The sequence below is a fragment of the Lygodium microphyllum genome, chromosome 15 (assembly GCF_053477565.2).
Source record: "Lygodium microphyllum isolate KBCC chromosome 15, Lygodium_microphyllum_v1.1.10, whole genome shotgun sequence".
NCBI lineage: Eukaryota > Viridiplantae > Streptophyta > Polypodiopsida > Schizaeales > Lygodiaceae > Lygodium > Lygodium microphyllum.
Genome location: NC_141149.1, coordinates 68,814,798 through 68,833,032, shown reverse-complemented (window position 1 = coordinate 68,833,032; position 18,235 = coordinate 68,814,798). Strand labels below are relative to the sequence as shown.

The 18,235-nt window shown below is 40.1% G+C and overlaps 1 protein-coding gene across 1 annotated transcript; it reads left to right on the top strand.

The window, feature by feature from the left end:
• Positions 1-8,727: 8,727 nt before the first annotated feature.
• Positions 8,728-12,297, top strand: SCL3 (scarecrow-like 3). Its single transcript, XM_087694286.1, has one exon. The coding sequence runs from the start codon at positions 9,903-9,905 to the stop codon at positions 11,637-11,639; it is 1,737 nt and encodes a 578-aa protein (XP_087550412.1). The 5' UTR covers positions 8,728-9,902; the 3' UTR covers positions 11,640-12,297.
• The last annotated feature ends 5,938 nt before the right edge of the window (positions 12,298-18,235 follow it).

The following is an 18,235-nucleotide window of genomic DNA, read 5'->3' as shown; positions in this document are numbered from 1 at the left end:
GCACCAACTCTAAGCATGCTTTCATTCTAATGACTCTCACAAAAATCACATAAGTAATGTAGGTGTAATAGAACCAATCACATATATGGTCACATATGTAGATATACTGTAGTGAATTGTATAGGATTTGTAATAGAAGAGACTTTGATCAATCAACCAATTGCCAACATTTGATGATCATGCACTATTGATGTTTGCAATTATTAGAAAGTGATCATGTTTTATTCACATATTCATGGTGTTCCATTGTGCACAAACATCTTTCAAAGGCATTCGCTATTAGAAAAGTAGTAAAATTGCAAATCCCACAACTTAAATATAGTTACAAAATGAGTACTTTTCATTGCCTATGTATTCTAGGTTAGAGTCAGCTCCAATGACCATTTTACTTTGCATATGTATTCCATGTGTTCTACTCTTTGTATAGTAGACTTTGACCTTTGACTAGTCCTTATGCTTGCTAACTCTATTTTGCTTCCAAAGATGCTCATTGTGGTTTACAAAGGTACATTCCCATACCTTGAATACTACATGTACAAGACTGAGTGGATCCCAAATTCATGTCTTGGTAATGATGTTTGATCTATAAGGGCATCTTTTTTTGAAAAAGATGTTGCATGTGAGGCCCGCTAAAGATTGGCCAATGGCTTCTACCTATAAGCTACAATTCTCATGTACTAGAGAATTAGGTAGACCTTGTTTGATGACTTTAGATGCTTTAGTGTGAAATAAACTCATTAATTGGAAAATTATTCCCATCCCATGTGCAATTATGTATGAAGGGGCCCAAGTAACAAGATGTCTCTAGTTATAACATTGATCCAAAAACACAAATACAAAGGTAGAGAGAGTGTACTACAAATAGTCTTAAGTTGTAGCAAAAAGGTATGGACTTTCAACCAAATGAGGAAAAAACAGTGTTTCATGCATACTATGTTTGTTAATGATAGCTATGCATACTCAAATAGCTTAGCATGTACAACTAATTTGGTTGAATTGATAAATAATTTGTCAAAGGAGATGGATAAGAAGTAAAATAGCTAATCACATATGCCTAATTGCTAAAAATCTTAATTGATGATTTAATTCCAATATCACCAAATGCAAACAACAAAAACTCCAACATTAATGTCAAATTATCACCTTGTATTCACATTTGAATTCCAACTTGTTAATACTAGGTGGGTTGGTGTGAATTAAATTGTTGCCAACAAAGAATATGTTTTTCCAATTAGAAAATAGACCTTCGATGATGCAAGCATAGGAAAAATGGTGGGGATAGAATATGGCAACATGTTGATATTTTGCCTCCCACAAATCCCTACAACATCCACAATGTAGGAACGGTGGTGGAAACAATTGGTACAAATATTGGAGCTTGTAAAACTAAACCTACAAGTGCATGCTTCAAATTCATGTGCCAATGGGAAAGAGGTAGATTATAAGTTTTACAATTTGACTACATTCTTGAAAGATTAAGACAATGCTTTTACCAATGTTGTAGTCATAACTTTCCATAAGATTGAAATTTTGAGATGATATTGCTTGTATGAACAAGAGAATCTTAGGTCAAACAAGCTCCCCACAAAAAACAAGTCATTGCATCCTTTATAAAAGGAATTATTACGGCTTGACATTGGTTCTTACAACTTTTGCATCTTTGGTCTTGTCTTTTTTTTTTTGTAGCATTGAAATTTGAGGACATAAAGTTAATTTATCACCGTGCAACTGTTGCATGCACACACAAGTACAATTAACTAGCTTTGAGTGTAGAATCATGATTCAACTTTGTTGTTTGTGTAAAGTCCAAAGGAAAGGAGGCAACCACTCCCTTCTTGGAGAGAGGTTCCTTGCCAGTTCTTCAGTGTCTTGTTCAATAGTTTTGTTGTAAGTCAAGATTTTTAATAGTGGGTGGCAGCAATTGATGACACAGTAAACAAGCAAGATTCTAAGTGAAGGAAAATGCCAAATGTTTGTGATGAAGAAAAGGATATGAGAACAGTAATGGTACAAGGAGCACTGTGGAAAAGTTGGGAGTAGATGGAAGTGGAGTACGGTGATTGAATGTGAGATGTAAAGAAGAGGCTTTGATAAGAAAAAAACAACAAAGAGGCATAATTGAACAAAGATAGGAGAAACACATGGAGGATCCCATGAGGTATATCCTGTGTGGTATAATGGAAGAGGATAGAAGAACTAGATAGTAATGTGGTAAATGAGAATATTAAGGTCCCATAAAAAGTCGGAGACCATGAAAATGAATTGGACTACTACGAGAACAAGAGATCATTAGTCAACAATTCTTTGTCTTATGTGCTTGCTCTTTTTTATTTTGTCTTATGTGCTTACTCTTTTCAATTTTGTCTTAGTTCTCCTATCTTAATCAAATATTTTAACTTCCTTGAATAAGCCTAATGATGATAACTTACATAGCACTAAAAGCATGGACGTCAACTATATAAGGGTCTTTCAAAGCAATGTCAAACTTAATAATCACAAGCAACGTTAACTAATTATAATTCTTTATAGGATCTAGAGACCTACTTTATCTACCATAAAGGTTTGATTTTCTTTCTGGGTTGTGATGGTGAAAGAGAATAGATGGACATTCCGATGCACATTCAATCAATGCACACACACAAACATATATATATATATAGAGAGAGAGAGAGAGAGAGAGAGAGAGAGAGAGAGAGAGAGAGAGAGAGAGAGAGAGAGAGAGAGAGAGAGAGAGAGAGAGAGAGAGAGAGAGAGAGAGATGTGAGAGCTTTGATGTTTCTATTTAAAAAGGTCTAAAAGAAAGGCATTGTGGTAGGAAACAATGTTGAAAAGAAACGAGTGTAGGACAAATAAGACTCGAGAGATAAGAGGCATTAAAAAAGAATTCATGTGGGTCTCTAAAAATTGTGATAGCCTTGAAAGTTGGGAGATGTCTTCACAAAACATGTGCATAAAGGGAGAGAGCCATGATAAGGAGAGAACTTGGAAGTTAGGATAGGGATAAAATGTCATAAAGGCCAAAAGCCTTTGGTATATATAGACAACCCACGTATAGTACAAGACCTTAGGCCTCTCCTAAATGGACAAGCATGGAAGCTTGGAAGCTAGGATAAAGCTAATATGACACGATGCACATTGTTTACAAGGCTTGTTTCCTTGTTTTTGCTTTGTTTAACTTCTTTCTCATCCTCAATGGAACATTTTTGCCACCATTATTGAGCAAAATTTGAGTTTCTTATCGTCACTAAATTAGGATTAGGACAAGCAAGAGTACCCAAGAGGGGGTCTTCTTGCAAAGAGATAGAACAAACGAGGATAGAAACCTATGTTGAATTACAAACGAGGATAAAAACCCATATTGAATTTACGAACTAGCTCAAAAATCACGTGAGACATAGAATATGGCATATTGGGCTAGAAGAAAAAGAACTATGGCTCCATGTGAGTCTCTTTTGTACTTACGACAAGGGCTTGGTTGTATCAATATCATCCATAGAAGAAAGACACTTGGACATCTTTTCTAACAACATCCACTTGTAAAAACGATGTAAAAGAATGAGGAGATAATAATTGAATCGAGATATTATTGTTGTATTGACCATCAGTGCAATAAGATTGTGTTTGTCTAAATAAAATCTCTTATTTGTATATATTGTTATTAGATCTCTATCCTTCCCAAAATAGAATTTTAAAGAGAGAAGCTATTGTGATTATTTAAAACCATGCTTTCTTTGTAATGTCCTCAAAGTAAATATATTAGTCAAACAACACCTTAGCTTTGTTTTCTTTGTTTGTAGCAAGAAAGCACAAAAAGCACCTTTTGTTGGTGATAGCAAGGGAAACTCTTACAATGCTACTTCTCTAGCATGTTAAGACTCTGACAAACCCCAGTTATAAATGTTAGGGGGGCATCAATAGTCCCTAATGTGAGATATTCCACCAAGCCTAGCTAGCCAATTAGAACTCCATCCCTTGATCACACACAACATAGGTTATTGTCCCACCAAGTTCGCTCCCACTTGTGGGGTACAAAATAGGAACTTGTGAGATGCCACTAGGTTGATTAAGCCTATACCATGACACATCACATCATTGGTCTCACGAGAGAAACTTTATAAGTCCATCACATCACCTATAGCAATGGATTATGCTATAGGTGCAACAAGCTAATAGAAACTATCCCCCACGTATTCATCACACTTGCACATCCAACCAAGACATACTTAGAGGTTAATCAATTGAACTATATGCAACTTGTGCTAATCAATTCAACCTACAAGAGGCATGGGACATGTCTTTAAAATGAATTGCAAATATTCTTAAAATACCTCCAAAGTTTGAAGATGATGATTTAAAACCTTTGACTTTACTAAAAATTCATTAGATATACCAACTAGCGACAACCTAGCTGGCTGGTAGTATTGGTGAGTTGTGTGAGGTCAAAAGTTCAAATCCCACGATTGGGCGCCTCCAAGGTGGTTCACTTTCAGGTGGAAAAAATGGATGTTATTTCCATCAACAAATAGTATCAAAAGGCGCAACAAGCACATCTTTTAAAAATTTGATCAAGCTCCCAGATTAGATGCCCCCTTACTACTTTTTGCTCATCTATCGATCAAAGTTAGGACCTTTGGGTCTAAGAGAATAGAAGGGTTGCCTCTTAACATTAGAGGGGTTGTCCCTCAAGTGTGATGTGTACATAGTACAACCTTTTTGTCTTTATGTAATACAATTCACACTTTCTAGGATATAAAATTTACTATGTAAAAAACCCTCCATCTCTAAAGTTTAGACATGAAGGTATTGAAATTTAAAGGCTGTTGAAGAGGTTAATTAATTTTAATAGTTGCGAGTAAATGAAAATGAAATAGAGGGGTTTTGTGACGGGACGGACGCCCATCAGGTGGGTGCCGCCCAGCCTCACAGGACGCGCAGGTTTATTATTAATAATTAACTAATTTATGCTTTGGTTTACTTTACAATCCGGACGTTTGAGTCTTTTGGGGGATATTTCAATTAAAAGCATTGTTAATAATTGTTAATCTTCATTTGTTATTATTATTATTATGATTAACGTTTTATGCCCGATATTGTCGCGTAGCAGGCACACACACCACAAAAACCGTATTTCTCACACCTCAAGGCGGCCAGCGGCAGCATTATGTCTCCGAGATATCTACTTTTTTTATTTAAAAAAATACAAATCGCACTTTAAAAATGAATCAATTTTTTTGATTAAAAAACAATAAATAAAAGAAGAATTCTGAATTATATTTGTCCAGAAACAACTCAGACTGATGATTGGGCGAGAGCTCATGGTACATGCTTAGATGGGCATCTTGCTTTATTAGTTGGCCGTTTCTATGCCTTTACCTCTATCTATATATGTACCTTTCATTCTCGTTGGTCAGTTCGTTTTTAGAAGGACGCATACAATCAGCCAAGGCAGCCGGCCCCTTCCATGCATGTATGGCTTATGACCCCTCTCTCCTTATGTCTCATGTTCTCGACCCTCTAGAACCATTTGGGCCTAGCTCGCTTGTCGTCACACGCTAGGCTTGCCTGTGACTACAACGCCCAAAAGCATGCCCACTTACAAAGCCAAATGATCACACTGCCATACCCTCTCTAGGGTGGTCACAAGGCCACTGCCATCTACAGATTCTTTGAGAATCACACAAACATGAGAAGCTGTAATGCAAAGGAAAGGTGAGGGTGATGTGGCAACTCAAGGAGAGTGTAATAACTAGTTGGACCTACTCTCTTTGAGTGACTCGAGCTCTATCAACTTGATTGTTCAAACGGGTACTTAGGTTTAGCACATGTGACATGCAACGACAAATGTCAACATCTTTGGTGTGCTTTGTCAAGCATGTTGTTTTCACAAACAACTCATCATCCTATGCACTTGTATTATGTTCTCACAAAGTGAATGGTTTCTAATCATACTATTTCAAGGCCATATATTTTTCTTGAAGGATCATTCCATAGGAGCAACTATGCAACATCCCCACAAATCCCCACCCATGATCCACATCCACATCAAATGCATTTTTATCTTCCAATAGGGATCCACGGGAGTAACTTCAATAAACATGGCCATCAAACAAGTCTAAATGTGCCTAATCTAGCTTCCACCCTCATGAAAGAGAATAGAGTTGTGCACCATTTTAGGAAAGTCCAAGTTTATGTAGTCACACATTGAGACACACAACTTGACAAGTATATAAAAACAAATGGCATACAACTTTATGAAGCATGGTTGATAATTTGATTGAGTTGTCAAGTGGTCACTTAAGAGCCTAGACACATGCAAGTACATGAACTTGCTCGTATGGATAAATGGGCACAAGCACACACAGGTCTAGATAATGCTGGATCCTCAACTCAAATCAATGCCAATGGGCTATTTGGGGGACATAGAAATAGGGGCAATTGGTATGCAAAGGAGATAAACATGAGTGTAGAGTGACAGAGTGAGTAGCTAAGTGGAATGTTACACTAACTTCACCCAGTCAATGTAGGACCCTCATTGTTGGAGGGTACTATGTTTATTCTTTTGAAGTCCCTCATTTCTTAGGGTAAAAGTCAAATGGTGTAGGACATGCACAAGCCTTTGACAATTGTGGTGACTTGCATGGGGTAATTGACATGTTGATCTCCTGGCTTAAGAGTTTAGAGCTTACGTGATGTAGCATGAGCAAGGTGGGGATAATTAGGTGTCCATAAACCTTTATGCAAACAACTTTTTTGGTTAAGGAATACTACATTACTAATCTTATGCTCCTTAGCACCCTTATGGTATTCATGACGATGACCAATCATTTGTACGACACCATTTATGCACACCCTTTTTAAACTTCAACAACATGTGATTAAGGCAAGTGATTGAAGCATACTGCTTTATTCAACCTCTACCCTTTTGCATATTAAAGTTTCTATTGTTCTAGCCTTGCCTTATCATTGAAGTGTCTCTTTTATGTGTTCCATCGACGATTGGTGTATGTATGGTCTTCTTGTTCATGACGGGGTATGTTTCAATTAGGTATTCATATGCTCTTGTTCAAAATGATGCATTGTTCCACCAAAGTGTTCGTATGCTTTGCTTCTTTATAGGGCAAATATATGCAACTTTCCAACAGAAGATGTCCAAGTGGGATCTATAAATGGCCTTTATAAAACCATATCTCACCTAAGATCCCCATCCTAGTTCAAGAGGTTATGAAAATAATGTGAGAGGGGATCATGCATGTAGGATCCCCACAAACATGTCCGTATAACCAAGGATTTCAAGAGTAGTAATGATTCTTCCTTTTTTAAGCACGAACCCTAATGGCTCACTCAAAAGTCACAAAATAGTCATGATAGTCATGTTTTTCCTTTTTCAAGCACGAACTCTAATGGCTCACTCAAAAGTCACAAAATAGTCATGATACTCACATTTTTGTCTATTTTTAATGGCATAAAATGGATGTTAGAATGGAGGTATTTACAACAACCAGAGTCAAACTCTCCTAAGGGAATTGCATCTTCTTTTCCAATAGCTTAGTAGCCAAATTGAGCAAGGCATGCTTGTTCATGGGCTTAGAACTCATGAACATTGAATACCATTAACTGTGCATCTAGTATTCAAGTTAAAAGATCCATGAATGCTAAAAGATGCATATGATGTGTGACGTAGGCATCAAAGCAAAAGAATTTGTAAGTTCATGACTTGCACATGCTCATAATGAACTTGTAAAACAGTTGCCACATGCATGGTAGAGTTGATTGAGGACCCACAAGGTGCGATGTGTAGAGGAAAGAGAACGAGGGAGGCTTGCATGTTGAGATGAGAGAGAAAACCCTAAACCCTAAGGTGCGTGATGGTGAGAGAAGAGATTGGACATTGATCCGATTTCCATAACTTAAGAGACATGAAACACACATAGGTTGAATCAACCTGCCAGTGGACATGTCATGTGGTAGGCTCATTGCAACTTTGTGAAAAACGAAACTCCAATCGGTTGACGGAGTACCCCTTAAAATGGTTGAATTGAAGCGTGGTACAAATTTGTTTGCGAGCTTTATTAAACCCTAGATCCTCTCTCTTGCTTCAAAGTGGAAGTTCTAGGCTCCATCGTAGTTAGAACTTGCATGTGGTTGGCATAATGGGAGTCTTCAAAGTCCCTTGCATGTGGTTGACATAATGGGAGTCTTCAAAGTCCCTTGCACAAGTTGATTGACTTGAGCGGGCTCAACTCCTTTTGTAAGGTGCTAGTCGATTGTAGTAGCATGACATGTGCAGGTTATCATCGACTATGGGTGCTTTATTAAACCCCCCCACCCCAAATTAGATTCTCTCTCCTGCTTCGAAGTGGATGTGCTAGGCTCCATCATAGTTAGAGCTTGCATGTGGCTGGCATAATGGGAGCCTTCAAAGTCCCTTGCACAAGTTGATTGACCTGAGGGGGCTCAACTCTTTTTGCAAGGTGCTAGTCAATTGTAGTAGCACGACACGTGCAGGTCATCATCGACTATGGCGACTCGCATAGCGTGTGTCCTGGCCCTTAGATCGGGCCATGGGACACAGTCGACTCCACCACACGGCTTATTTCAGGTTGAATCCTGATTGATGGGTACACCTGAATCGAGATACGTTGCTATAATGATTCAACACATAATCATGCCTCTCTCTCTCTCTCCACACACACACACACTCTCTCTCAGATGAGTAATTCAATGTTGAAGCTCTCGAACTGCTTTTCCCGTGAGTGCCCATCCGTTCAGGATCCTGAACCCCAAGTACCCTACTCTCTCTTCCATAGATGATAGTACATACTACATATTGAGATAACCCCAAATAATAAAGGAGTTGTGTACCCCTCACAAGGGTATGAATTGTTATTCCCCCATCCCTGCCCCTTTTTCCTGTCAGAAAACAACCCCCCCCACCCCAACACACACACATTCGTTGATTTATGGGCTTGACGAGTGGGAAGCCAGGAGAAAGGGAATCGTCAGATGTGGTGGAATTGAGAGACAAGTCGGGCTGCTGCTAGCTATTATATGCTCTCTTGTTTGTTTTTCTTGCCTGCATCCAATCCAGGTTCTTGAACCTTCCCCGTCTCTAATCTACCCTGTTTCTTCTTCTTCTCGTATTGCCTTCATTCATCCATGGATAGAGTCATTGCGTCCTTGTAAATTTCGCCCTTTCCCTTCCAACATCCCTAGATTAACAGCGCTTCTGTCTCAACTTAGAAGGATGTTGATCAGATAGCTACATGTATCTGCCTTGTCAAATACTTCTTAGAAAGTTTCTCCTCTCTCAGAAGGCACCGCCAGATTGCCTCTTCTTAACTGCCTGCACAGCATTGCCGTGGCCATTATTTGAAACTGAAAGAAAACATTGATGTTGTTCTGTTTTATGTTATTGCACAGTATCCTCTAGTGAAGAAGAGCGAGAATCCTTTTTCCCCTCCTCAGAAGGAGAGGAAGGGTCCTTGCTTAGTAGTTTCAAGGATTATCAGTCTGTTACTTGGACAATCAGCACATTTCGTCTTAGGTTACTGCAAGTACATCTTCATTTTGCTTGTGAATTCCTTTCCTTTTTCTCCGAGGAGAGCATGATCCATCATCGATATTTCTCAAGGAGAAGCTTTCCGGAAGGTCAGTCTGTTATTAGGAAGATGGAAAACAGAGGCTTATGCACCTAAGAATAGGCACGCCTTAGTCCTATAGGGATTCATAGGTCTCTGATAACAGATGGAAGACAGAAAAATCTTATGCACTTAAGGTCAGGCTTTGGTCTTATAGGGATTCACAGGTCTCTTTGATAAATGTCCCTCTCTGACGGAAGGGATTTATCTTCCATTCCAGTGTGGGGGTTGCTTATGACTTGAGGCAGGGCATCTTGCCAAAACATGCCAGGAATGATTCAGCTGGAGGGTTCCCCTGTTTCCCATTCTACTGTGTCTCAATCCTCCCTCTCATCCCCCCTCCAATCCTTCTCATCTCTCACCCTTTCCCCCCTCTCCACTGCAGGTATCTCCCCCCAGAACCTCCTTCACCAGCCCCCTGCCTCCACCTCCCTCAACCCATGTTTTCAGGAGCTCAAGTCAGAGGAAAGAGGCCTCCTCCTCATTCAGCTTCTCCTCAGGTGTGCCGGTGCTGCAGCAAGCGGCAACATCGATTTCACAAACCTGTGCTTGGAGCAGCTCTCCTTGCTTGCTTCCCTCACAGGAGATCCAATGCAGAGAGTGGCTACCTACTTCATGGAAGGCCTTGCTGCCAGGATCACCAAGTCATGGCCTGGTGTTTACAAGGCCCTGAACTGCACCCACCTCCCGACTGTCGCTGATCTCCTGTCCGCACGCCAGATTTTCTTCAACCTCTGTCCTTACCTCAAGTTTGCCTTCACCATAGTAAATCAATGCATCTTGGATGCCATGGAAGGAGAGAAAGTGGTGCACATAATCGATTTGGGCGCCTCAGAGGCCATTCAGTGGGTTGCTCTTCTGCGGATGTTGAGCGCCAGAGTGGGGGGGCCTCCTCACTTGAGGATAACAATCATCAATGAGAGGAAAGAGGTGTTGGATCAGTTGGGACAAAGGTTGTCTGAAGAGGCTGAGGCCTTGGACATACCCTTTCAATTCCATCCTGTTGTCACAAAGCTGGACCAGTTGGATGTGGAGATGCTGAGGGTGAAGACAGGAGAAGCTGTAGCAGTAAGTTCAGTTCTGCAGCTCCACTACCTTCTATCTGATGATCCTAGAAACTTTCCTACTGGGTGTGGGCAGCAGTCAATTTACCGTGGATCACCTCACCTCGGTGAAGGAAGCCAAAGCTCTTTGGAAAGGAACATGAATTTAAGAAGCTCCAACCTCTGCCCACGAAGTGGGCTTGGAGAAGGGGCTTATTTTTCAGAGAGTTTAGATGACAGGGTTGTAAAAAGAACTAGGGAGGACACCCTCATTAATATTTCTTCTCCCTTGCAGCAAGAAATGTGCAGGTTCAACAATCGTGTCAAAGTGGATGCTAGCAACAATGAACGGACCCTGCGTGAGCTGTTTGACAATGAGGCCAAGGAGAGTGTATTTCTGAATGGTAGAGCAATACAGTATGGCAATCTGATGGAGCAAAGTGGATCAACTTCTCCTTCAAAAATGAATGCAACTAGGGGAGATAGCTTTTGCACGACAGCGGATCGCATTCTATGCATGCTGAGAACTTTGGCACCCAAGATTATGATTGTAATGGAGCAGGAGGGCAATCACAACAGCCCAAATCTAATGGAGAGGTTTGTGGCTGCTCTGCATTATTACAGTGCAATGTTTGACAGCTTGGAATCTACTTTACCTCAGAAATTTTTCATGGAAAGGGTCACCTTGGAGAAATTTCTGTTCGGGAGGGAAATACATAACATAGTGGCCTGTGAAGGTGTGGAAAGAGTAGAAAGGCATGAGAAGCTTGAGAACTGGAGGCAAAGGGCCGAGTGGGCTGGCTTCTCCCATGTGCCTTTTGCTTTGTCCACCATGATGCAGGCGAGGCGGTTGCTGACATATACCTGTGAAAGCTACAGGCTTGTGGAAGATAGAGGATGCCTCACACTTTGTTGGCAGGAAACCCCCCTCTTCTCAGCCTCTGCCTGGCAAGCCTGATTCGACCTGTTGGCCCTATGGTAGAAATGAAATTCTCATATATACAGATACATACAAAAAATTATACAACCTTGAATGTTGGGATGCTGGCCAACAAAGTACTGAGCTGTTGTTGGCATGCTACTCCCTTAACCAGTATACCCCTTTATGTAGAGATCACCCCTGATACCATTCCTCTGCTTTATTTAGCCTTCCCTTGGTGGCCTCAATTCTTGTGGGCCTCTTTAGTCTTTCGAGGTCATTCCAGCATAGCTTGTTTTGAGTTGGCCGAAAGGATCACTTCTTACTGTGTGGAGGGTGTTTTTCACAAGTAGTTGCTACCACCCCGACAGTTGATTGGCAAAGACCCCTCCATACATCGGAGTTATCAGGATTATGCTCACTTTTCAAGTAATGACTGAATGATGATGCACTAATGGAATGTTTTTTCTTCACTTGTCTTCCTCTGTTCAGGTGGGTTATAGCTTTGAACTTCTTAATAGAATAGTGGTCATGGCCCGTCAAAAAGAAACCATTGACAAGTCCTTGCTTTGTTTTACTTACAATAGCTTCACTGTTATGTACTGTAGTTGAACACCTAAGAAACTGGCAAAAACATGTTCAGAAAATCAATATATTGGATACACCTACTTCAGATAAGGGATATATGCCTACTTGCAAGCAAGGCTATGCAGCTTATTTGTGCAAACTTCAAGAGGAGAATGTTTGTTTTTGTCTGTCTCTTACAAGAACTTGAGTGGAAATACGGTCGAATAGTTGTGTGGTGCAGGGAGCGTTTATGCAGGCTCTGCATTTGAACTTGTCTTCATTCTTGCTATGTGGGCTTGGGATGGTATTCTAAACAATTGGCATGGGTAACATTGCCTTGTGGTTCTTGGTTGGGATGGCATTTTAAATCCCAATTTGCACTTTTGTTGAATTTTTTTTTTCCGATTGACACAGGTAACATTGTCTTGTGGTTCTTGGTTCGGATGGTATACTAAACAATTGACATGGGTAACATTGTAGCAGAACAATTGGTACTTAGGTCTCCACTATTCCTCTTTCGTTCAGAATTTGCATCATTCTGAAACGATTCAAAGAAGAAACTTAGGATAACAAGTGTGCCTCAAGGTTGTGACTAACCTTACATTCTTGGCATTCAAGAACGAACAGTAGGAATCTTGTGTGCTTGTTTTAGGTAGAGGCCTCTTTACAAAGAAATCTGGGAAATAGTGGTCAATTATTGTGCGTGCATTTGAGACTTTGGGGTTGTAGCAATGCTTGTAGAAGCTAGTGCAGAAAATGAAAGAGCTTCACAAAACCTTTGTGCCCTACAATGGCAGCTCAGTTGGCAAGTACACTGCATCTCTTGTGTGAGGTTGATGTTTCAAGCCTTGGCTGAGTGGTTGGCAGTGGAATACTTAAGTTGATGCAGGATTTTGACCCAAATATGGGTGTTGGCCATTGTTTCTATGTTTCTAACCATCTCCATCCTAGGTTCGAGCTTTGGACAGTTGAGACATCTTCTGGAACTAGGTGCCCACGTTGTAGAAAGAGGATGGGTGGCTTTCTAGAGGGAGAACAAGTGTGCTGCACATTGAGGTTAAGCTTGAATATTGGCTACTTGAATTGTAGCCTTATGGGGGGCAACCTTGAGAGTGTTGAGGTCACAGGTCCATAGTTTCAAGCTTTTGTGGTTTGGACCTGTTTTGAAACCCTTACAATGAAGTGTTTGGTGTTGTGGAAATGAAATGGATGGCCATTTATAAAACAATATGTTATTTCTCTTGATATCATATGAAAAGCCCAAATTGAGGGCCTTGCTACTGTGATTTCAAGGAGGGGGTGCTGGAAATGCAAATACGATTTTTGAGAGCGCTTTCAATATTGAGATCAGATTCAAATGTCAACTACTCTCAATGAGGTTCAAATGTTAGCTACTTGAGATGACTCCACAAAAAGGTTTGTTGTTGAGGCCCACCACCATCGGTGGAAAGAGAGTAAAATGCCATCCCCAATTTTTATTTTGAGGGCTCTATTATGGGGCTCTATTATGATATTGTGTAGGGATTTGGGTAAGCTTTATACACTAAGTGAAAGTGGCTTGAAATGATCTAAAAGAGTTTTACAAAGTGAGCCACCAATGGGGTCTCCGATGGGTTGAAAGTTAAAATTGTGGGCAAATCAACAAAGAACGATAGCTTCAAAACATGGCTAGTGCAAAAGTTGCTTATCAACAATAGAGTTGGATGTACACCAAGCCAATTGACGAGGGGTGGCCAAGGAGGGATGCACCTAGAATCAACCCTTCTTGATGGGCAACTTGTTAGGATTTTCAAAATGGTCATACATTGGGATGGAAAGTGGGATCTAGAACGTATTTATTGGGAAGTGCTAGTCCAACCGTAATGCAAAATCCACCCTCAATAAAGGAGGTAGGTTTTGTCACCTTAGCCTCCTAAAGGAAGTTGTGTCACCTACCTCAGCCTCAAACCTCATATTGCCAATGAACAACCTTCTTAAGTGATGCAACCTAGACTCAACTCCATTTGATGAAGCATCCTTTGCAAACCAAAGGTGCCTTTTTGTATTGCTAATAGTAGATAGTGCAAGGCTCTCTTACAACAAATCAAAATATAGGTGATTTGTCTCTCAAAGGCATTCAAGGACGGATTCATCTCATGGCATATATAATAAGCATATAATCTTCTTCAACTAGAGACGAAGAATCACATGAACTCTTGTTGAGGACTTGAGTCATCCCTCAAATAATTCTAATGTCCTTTTGGAGTAAAAAATGGAAGTCCATAACTAAGTTGGGTATTGGAGTAATGGTTTTTGTTAAAAACCATCTAGGATGTGTCCTCCCTGATGTGCAACCTTATTAGGCTATTGACAACTCCCAAACATTGGGATGGAAAGTAATGAGCTCTAAAGCCCATCTATTGGGGAGTGCTTGTAGTCTCCCCACAATACGACCAATCCTCAATAAATGAGAAATGAGGTAATTTTAGGAAGTTTCGCCTTGTAAAGGAGGTAGTGTCGTGTACCTCATGAGCCTCATTCAATTGACACATTCAATCTAATATAATTTGAATGATACACAATATAATACAATGTTCATGAGCAAGACAGTTCTCAGCTTTGTTTGTATTTTGTACTATTTCTATTCTTCTTATGCAATGAAGGGATGTACCTTATGTATTCTTGTGTGTCGTGTTCTTGGATTTTTGTATTCTTTAGATCCCGATTACATGGTAGTTTGAAACACCATACATGTCATGTTATTGTGCTCTCCCAAAGGGGTCCATCTACCTATCTAGTGCAGTGAACGGTACGCGTGTGCTATGCAATTGGGATGGGTTGAGTTCTAAGTCTACTTGGAACATTGTCCCACACTTGAGGACCTAGTTGGTTAGAAGTTAAGGTGTTGTACTAATCTTAGCATGATAGGTCTATTAAGCTTGCATGGATTGTCTTGCCCTTAATGTGCCCTAAGGTTGTGACATCGGGATGTGAGCTAGGGGATTAACCAAGTGCAATGGTTGTGTGTTGTGCTCTCTCTCTCTCTCTCTCATTTTTAAAAAAATATAAAAAAGAAAAAAAAAAGTACAAGTTGACATGCATCACACTACTTAAAGAGAGTGGCCTAAGTGCATGCTAGAGGTACCCCTTACTAAGTAGATACTCTTTAACATAGTTTTGCAGCTATAGTTATGACTTTCGGTAGAAAGGATATGTGCACATGGCAAGCTTCCTATTGTCTTTTAGCATCTTTACGCAATATGCGGGTCATAATATGGCTCGAAGATGGAGTCAGACCATCATCACTCAATCAATCCCTACATTTACATCAAATAACAATGGATGGAGCTTATCTTCATATGGTGTGATAGGCTACCATTATCAACAATAATATAATACTTTTAAGGTAATTGTAGGTAGTGATGAAGGAGGGGTCTAGCAGTTGGCAAATTGTTATACAAAGTGAGCAAAGAAAGGTATTAAATCTATGGACGGAATAGGTAGAATTTATTTACTTGTGTGTCTTTGATATTTGGGATCCTAGGAAAGTTGTACCTATTTTCTTCACCTTCCTTAAATGCTTTGCCATATAGTTAGGGGTAGGGATAATAGAGTAGGCTTGCTTTTTTGGCTTCTTTTGAATAGATGAAGGCCTCCCACACCTTCTTGTCACTTTCAAGGATGGGATACCTCCACTCTGGTGATCTTGGCTGCTTCCCTTAGCTTTAAGTCTAGATATCCACTTTTACCTCTCTTGGCTTGGCATGCTTCTTGAAAACCACTAGATCTAATTGGGCGGCCCATTTTTAGCTATACTCTTGCCTGCTAGAATGATTTATCTGCACCATGCATACGAGAGTGGTTTCCCAAATCTAGTTTTTTCATTTATTTTGAAATCAAATATCACCATCTCTTTGGATATCCATCTTTTCCTTGGTACCTTTCCATATTCTCTTCTAGGTTCTCCTCTTCATCATGTAGTAGAAGCTTAGGAAGGATAGGATGATGAATTACTTTTTGTGATGACCGAGGTCTTAAATCTTTCATCATGGCTACAAAAGACTCCTTTTGTGGCTCTTTCTCAGTTGACTGCTCTTCTGACTCTCCAGAGTCAAAATCTGGTAAGTTTGGTTCTAGTGATTTTGATAGGTCTATTGGTGGTGTCATGATTGGCAGTGGCTCTAAGCAATAGGAGATGCTAGGGGGTTAGGTTGCAGTTACCCTTCTATTGCAAGTGATGGATGAGATTTTGCTTGATTGGCTATGAGTTCATTAGGCTAACCTCTCTAATTTGCTGCATACCTTCCAAAATGCCTATAACAATTCCAAGCTAGGCCTTGAGTTCTTGCATGTCTTCTATTTCTGGAATGTGGGTTGATAATGTTGCCTCTTCGAATAGCTCATTGCTTGTCCATGAAGAACTTATAAGCATCCAATTGAACCTTTTGCTAAAGCTCTCTAGATAATGCGGTTTCCCCTTCCACCAAGTCAACTATCCAAGTCAAGCTAGTAGCTATTGTTTTTTGCTTCTAGTTTTGCCTTTCCTATGATGCTACTTTTTTGTTCTCTTAGGAATGTTGGAGTTTGATCAGCTTGATGATTCATTTCAAAACACTTGCTTGCATAGTTTATCCACTTCTACTTCTCTAGCCTTTAATGATGTCTCCTTTCGTTGAGTTCCATGGCCTCCTCTTGAAGAGCAGATTATTTTCCTGCAATTGCTTTGGAGCTCTTGTACCTTATTTTTTCTAATTTATCTTGAATCTCTTGTTTCTTGTTAATTCACCTACTTTGCCTTGATATTTAGGACATTCCTATGTGATGTTGGTGGATACAATCGGATGTTGTTTTTCCTATGTTGTTATGGTATTGATCCACGGTGAAGTATTTGCCTTGGCTAGCTCTGATATCCATGCTTGCATTTGCTCCATTTGTTTCTTTAAGTCTTGTAGGAGAATGTTGAGATTCTTTGGTTGCCTTCTCTTTCCCCTTTTTTGGAGCTACTTCTCCCTCTCTCTACTACAATCTCACCCATGTGCTTATGCATTGACTCCTCAAAGGATTCTCTTGTAGCTATTTGATACTCTTCCCATTCTTTCCTCATAAGGTTTTCACTTTTTTATGTACAACACGAAAAGGTTCCAAAATCCACTAGATAGAACTTAGGGTTGTACTCTAGTTTGGCCAAAGTGTCCTAGGAGCTGGTCAAACAAGTAGCTTGCAAAGGCACGATGTGAAATCATTCATGAGTGATAGTTTATGGAATCAACTTGCAATGTGGAGCTCTTCCTCACTCAAAATCTTATCAATAAGTGGATGATCTAGTAGCTTCTTTGCAAGTGTCAACATATGAGATTCAATGATTGCCCATAGTGACATGGTCTCATAGTACATAGTCATATTTGAGTAGGCTAACAATTCTTCGTTGTTTGACTATGGTGACAACTTTTCTTCCTAAAGTGGCTGCTTCATGGTGAACTAACTACCATTTCTTGAGGAAGTGAGTAGTCAAGCTACAAAGGCATTGTAAGGTGTTGACGACACAAGGGTCCTTGAGGATGGGTTCTTTTGTATATGAAGGAAGTATTCTTCATGTTTGCAATTGTTGTTGTTGGTTGTAGAATGGAACACTCTTGCAACAGAGGTATTCTTGTTCCTCCCATATGGAGTTTCATTGGGATGCGAGCAAGAGCATGTCTATGTCAATCATTGCAAACAATTTGGAAAAGGTGTGGAACGTAGAATCCATTTGCATGAAGCAATCAAAGATTGGCCTTTTTGCGAGGTCGATGAGTCTTCATCCATCTTGTAGCTCGAGAAATGTTGGTGTGGCTTCTTTAGGGTGGCAAGTAAAGAGGTCTGATATTTGCACATGCAATATAGGGGAAGTTTATAAAGATTGGAGAGGATATCCTCTTCCAAAGGTAATTAGTTGTTCTTAGACAAGCTTGTGTTAGGGGCTTGTGTAGCCAATTCAGATGATTGGCATGTTGGGTTATCTTGGGCAGATTTGGGAGGTAGGGAGGGAGTGGTAGTGAGAGAGGATATTAAAGAAGAGTCTTTTTCTTAAGTAAGAGTATTGCACTAGG

What these genes read in the sequence shown, in the direction of transcription:
- SCL3 (XM_087694286.1), top strand. Translation starts at nt 9,903, where the DNA reads ATGCCAGGAATGATTCAGCTGGAGGGTTCCCCTGTTTCCCATTCTACT.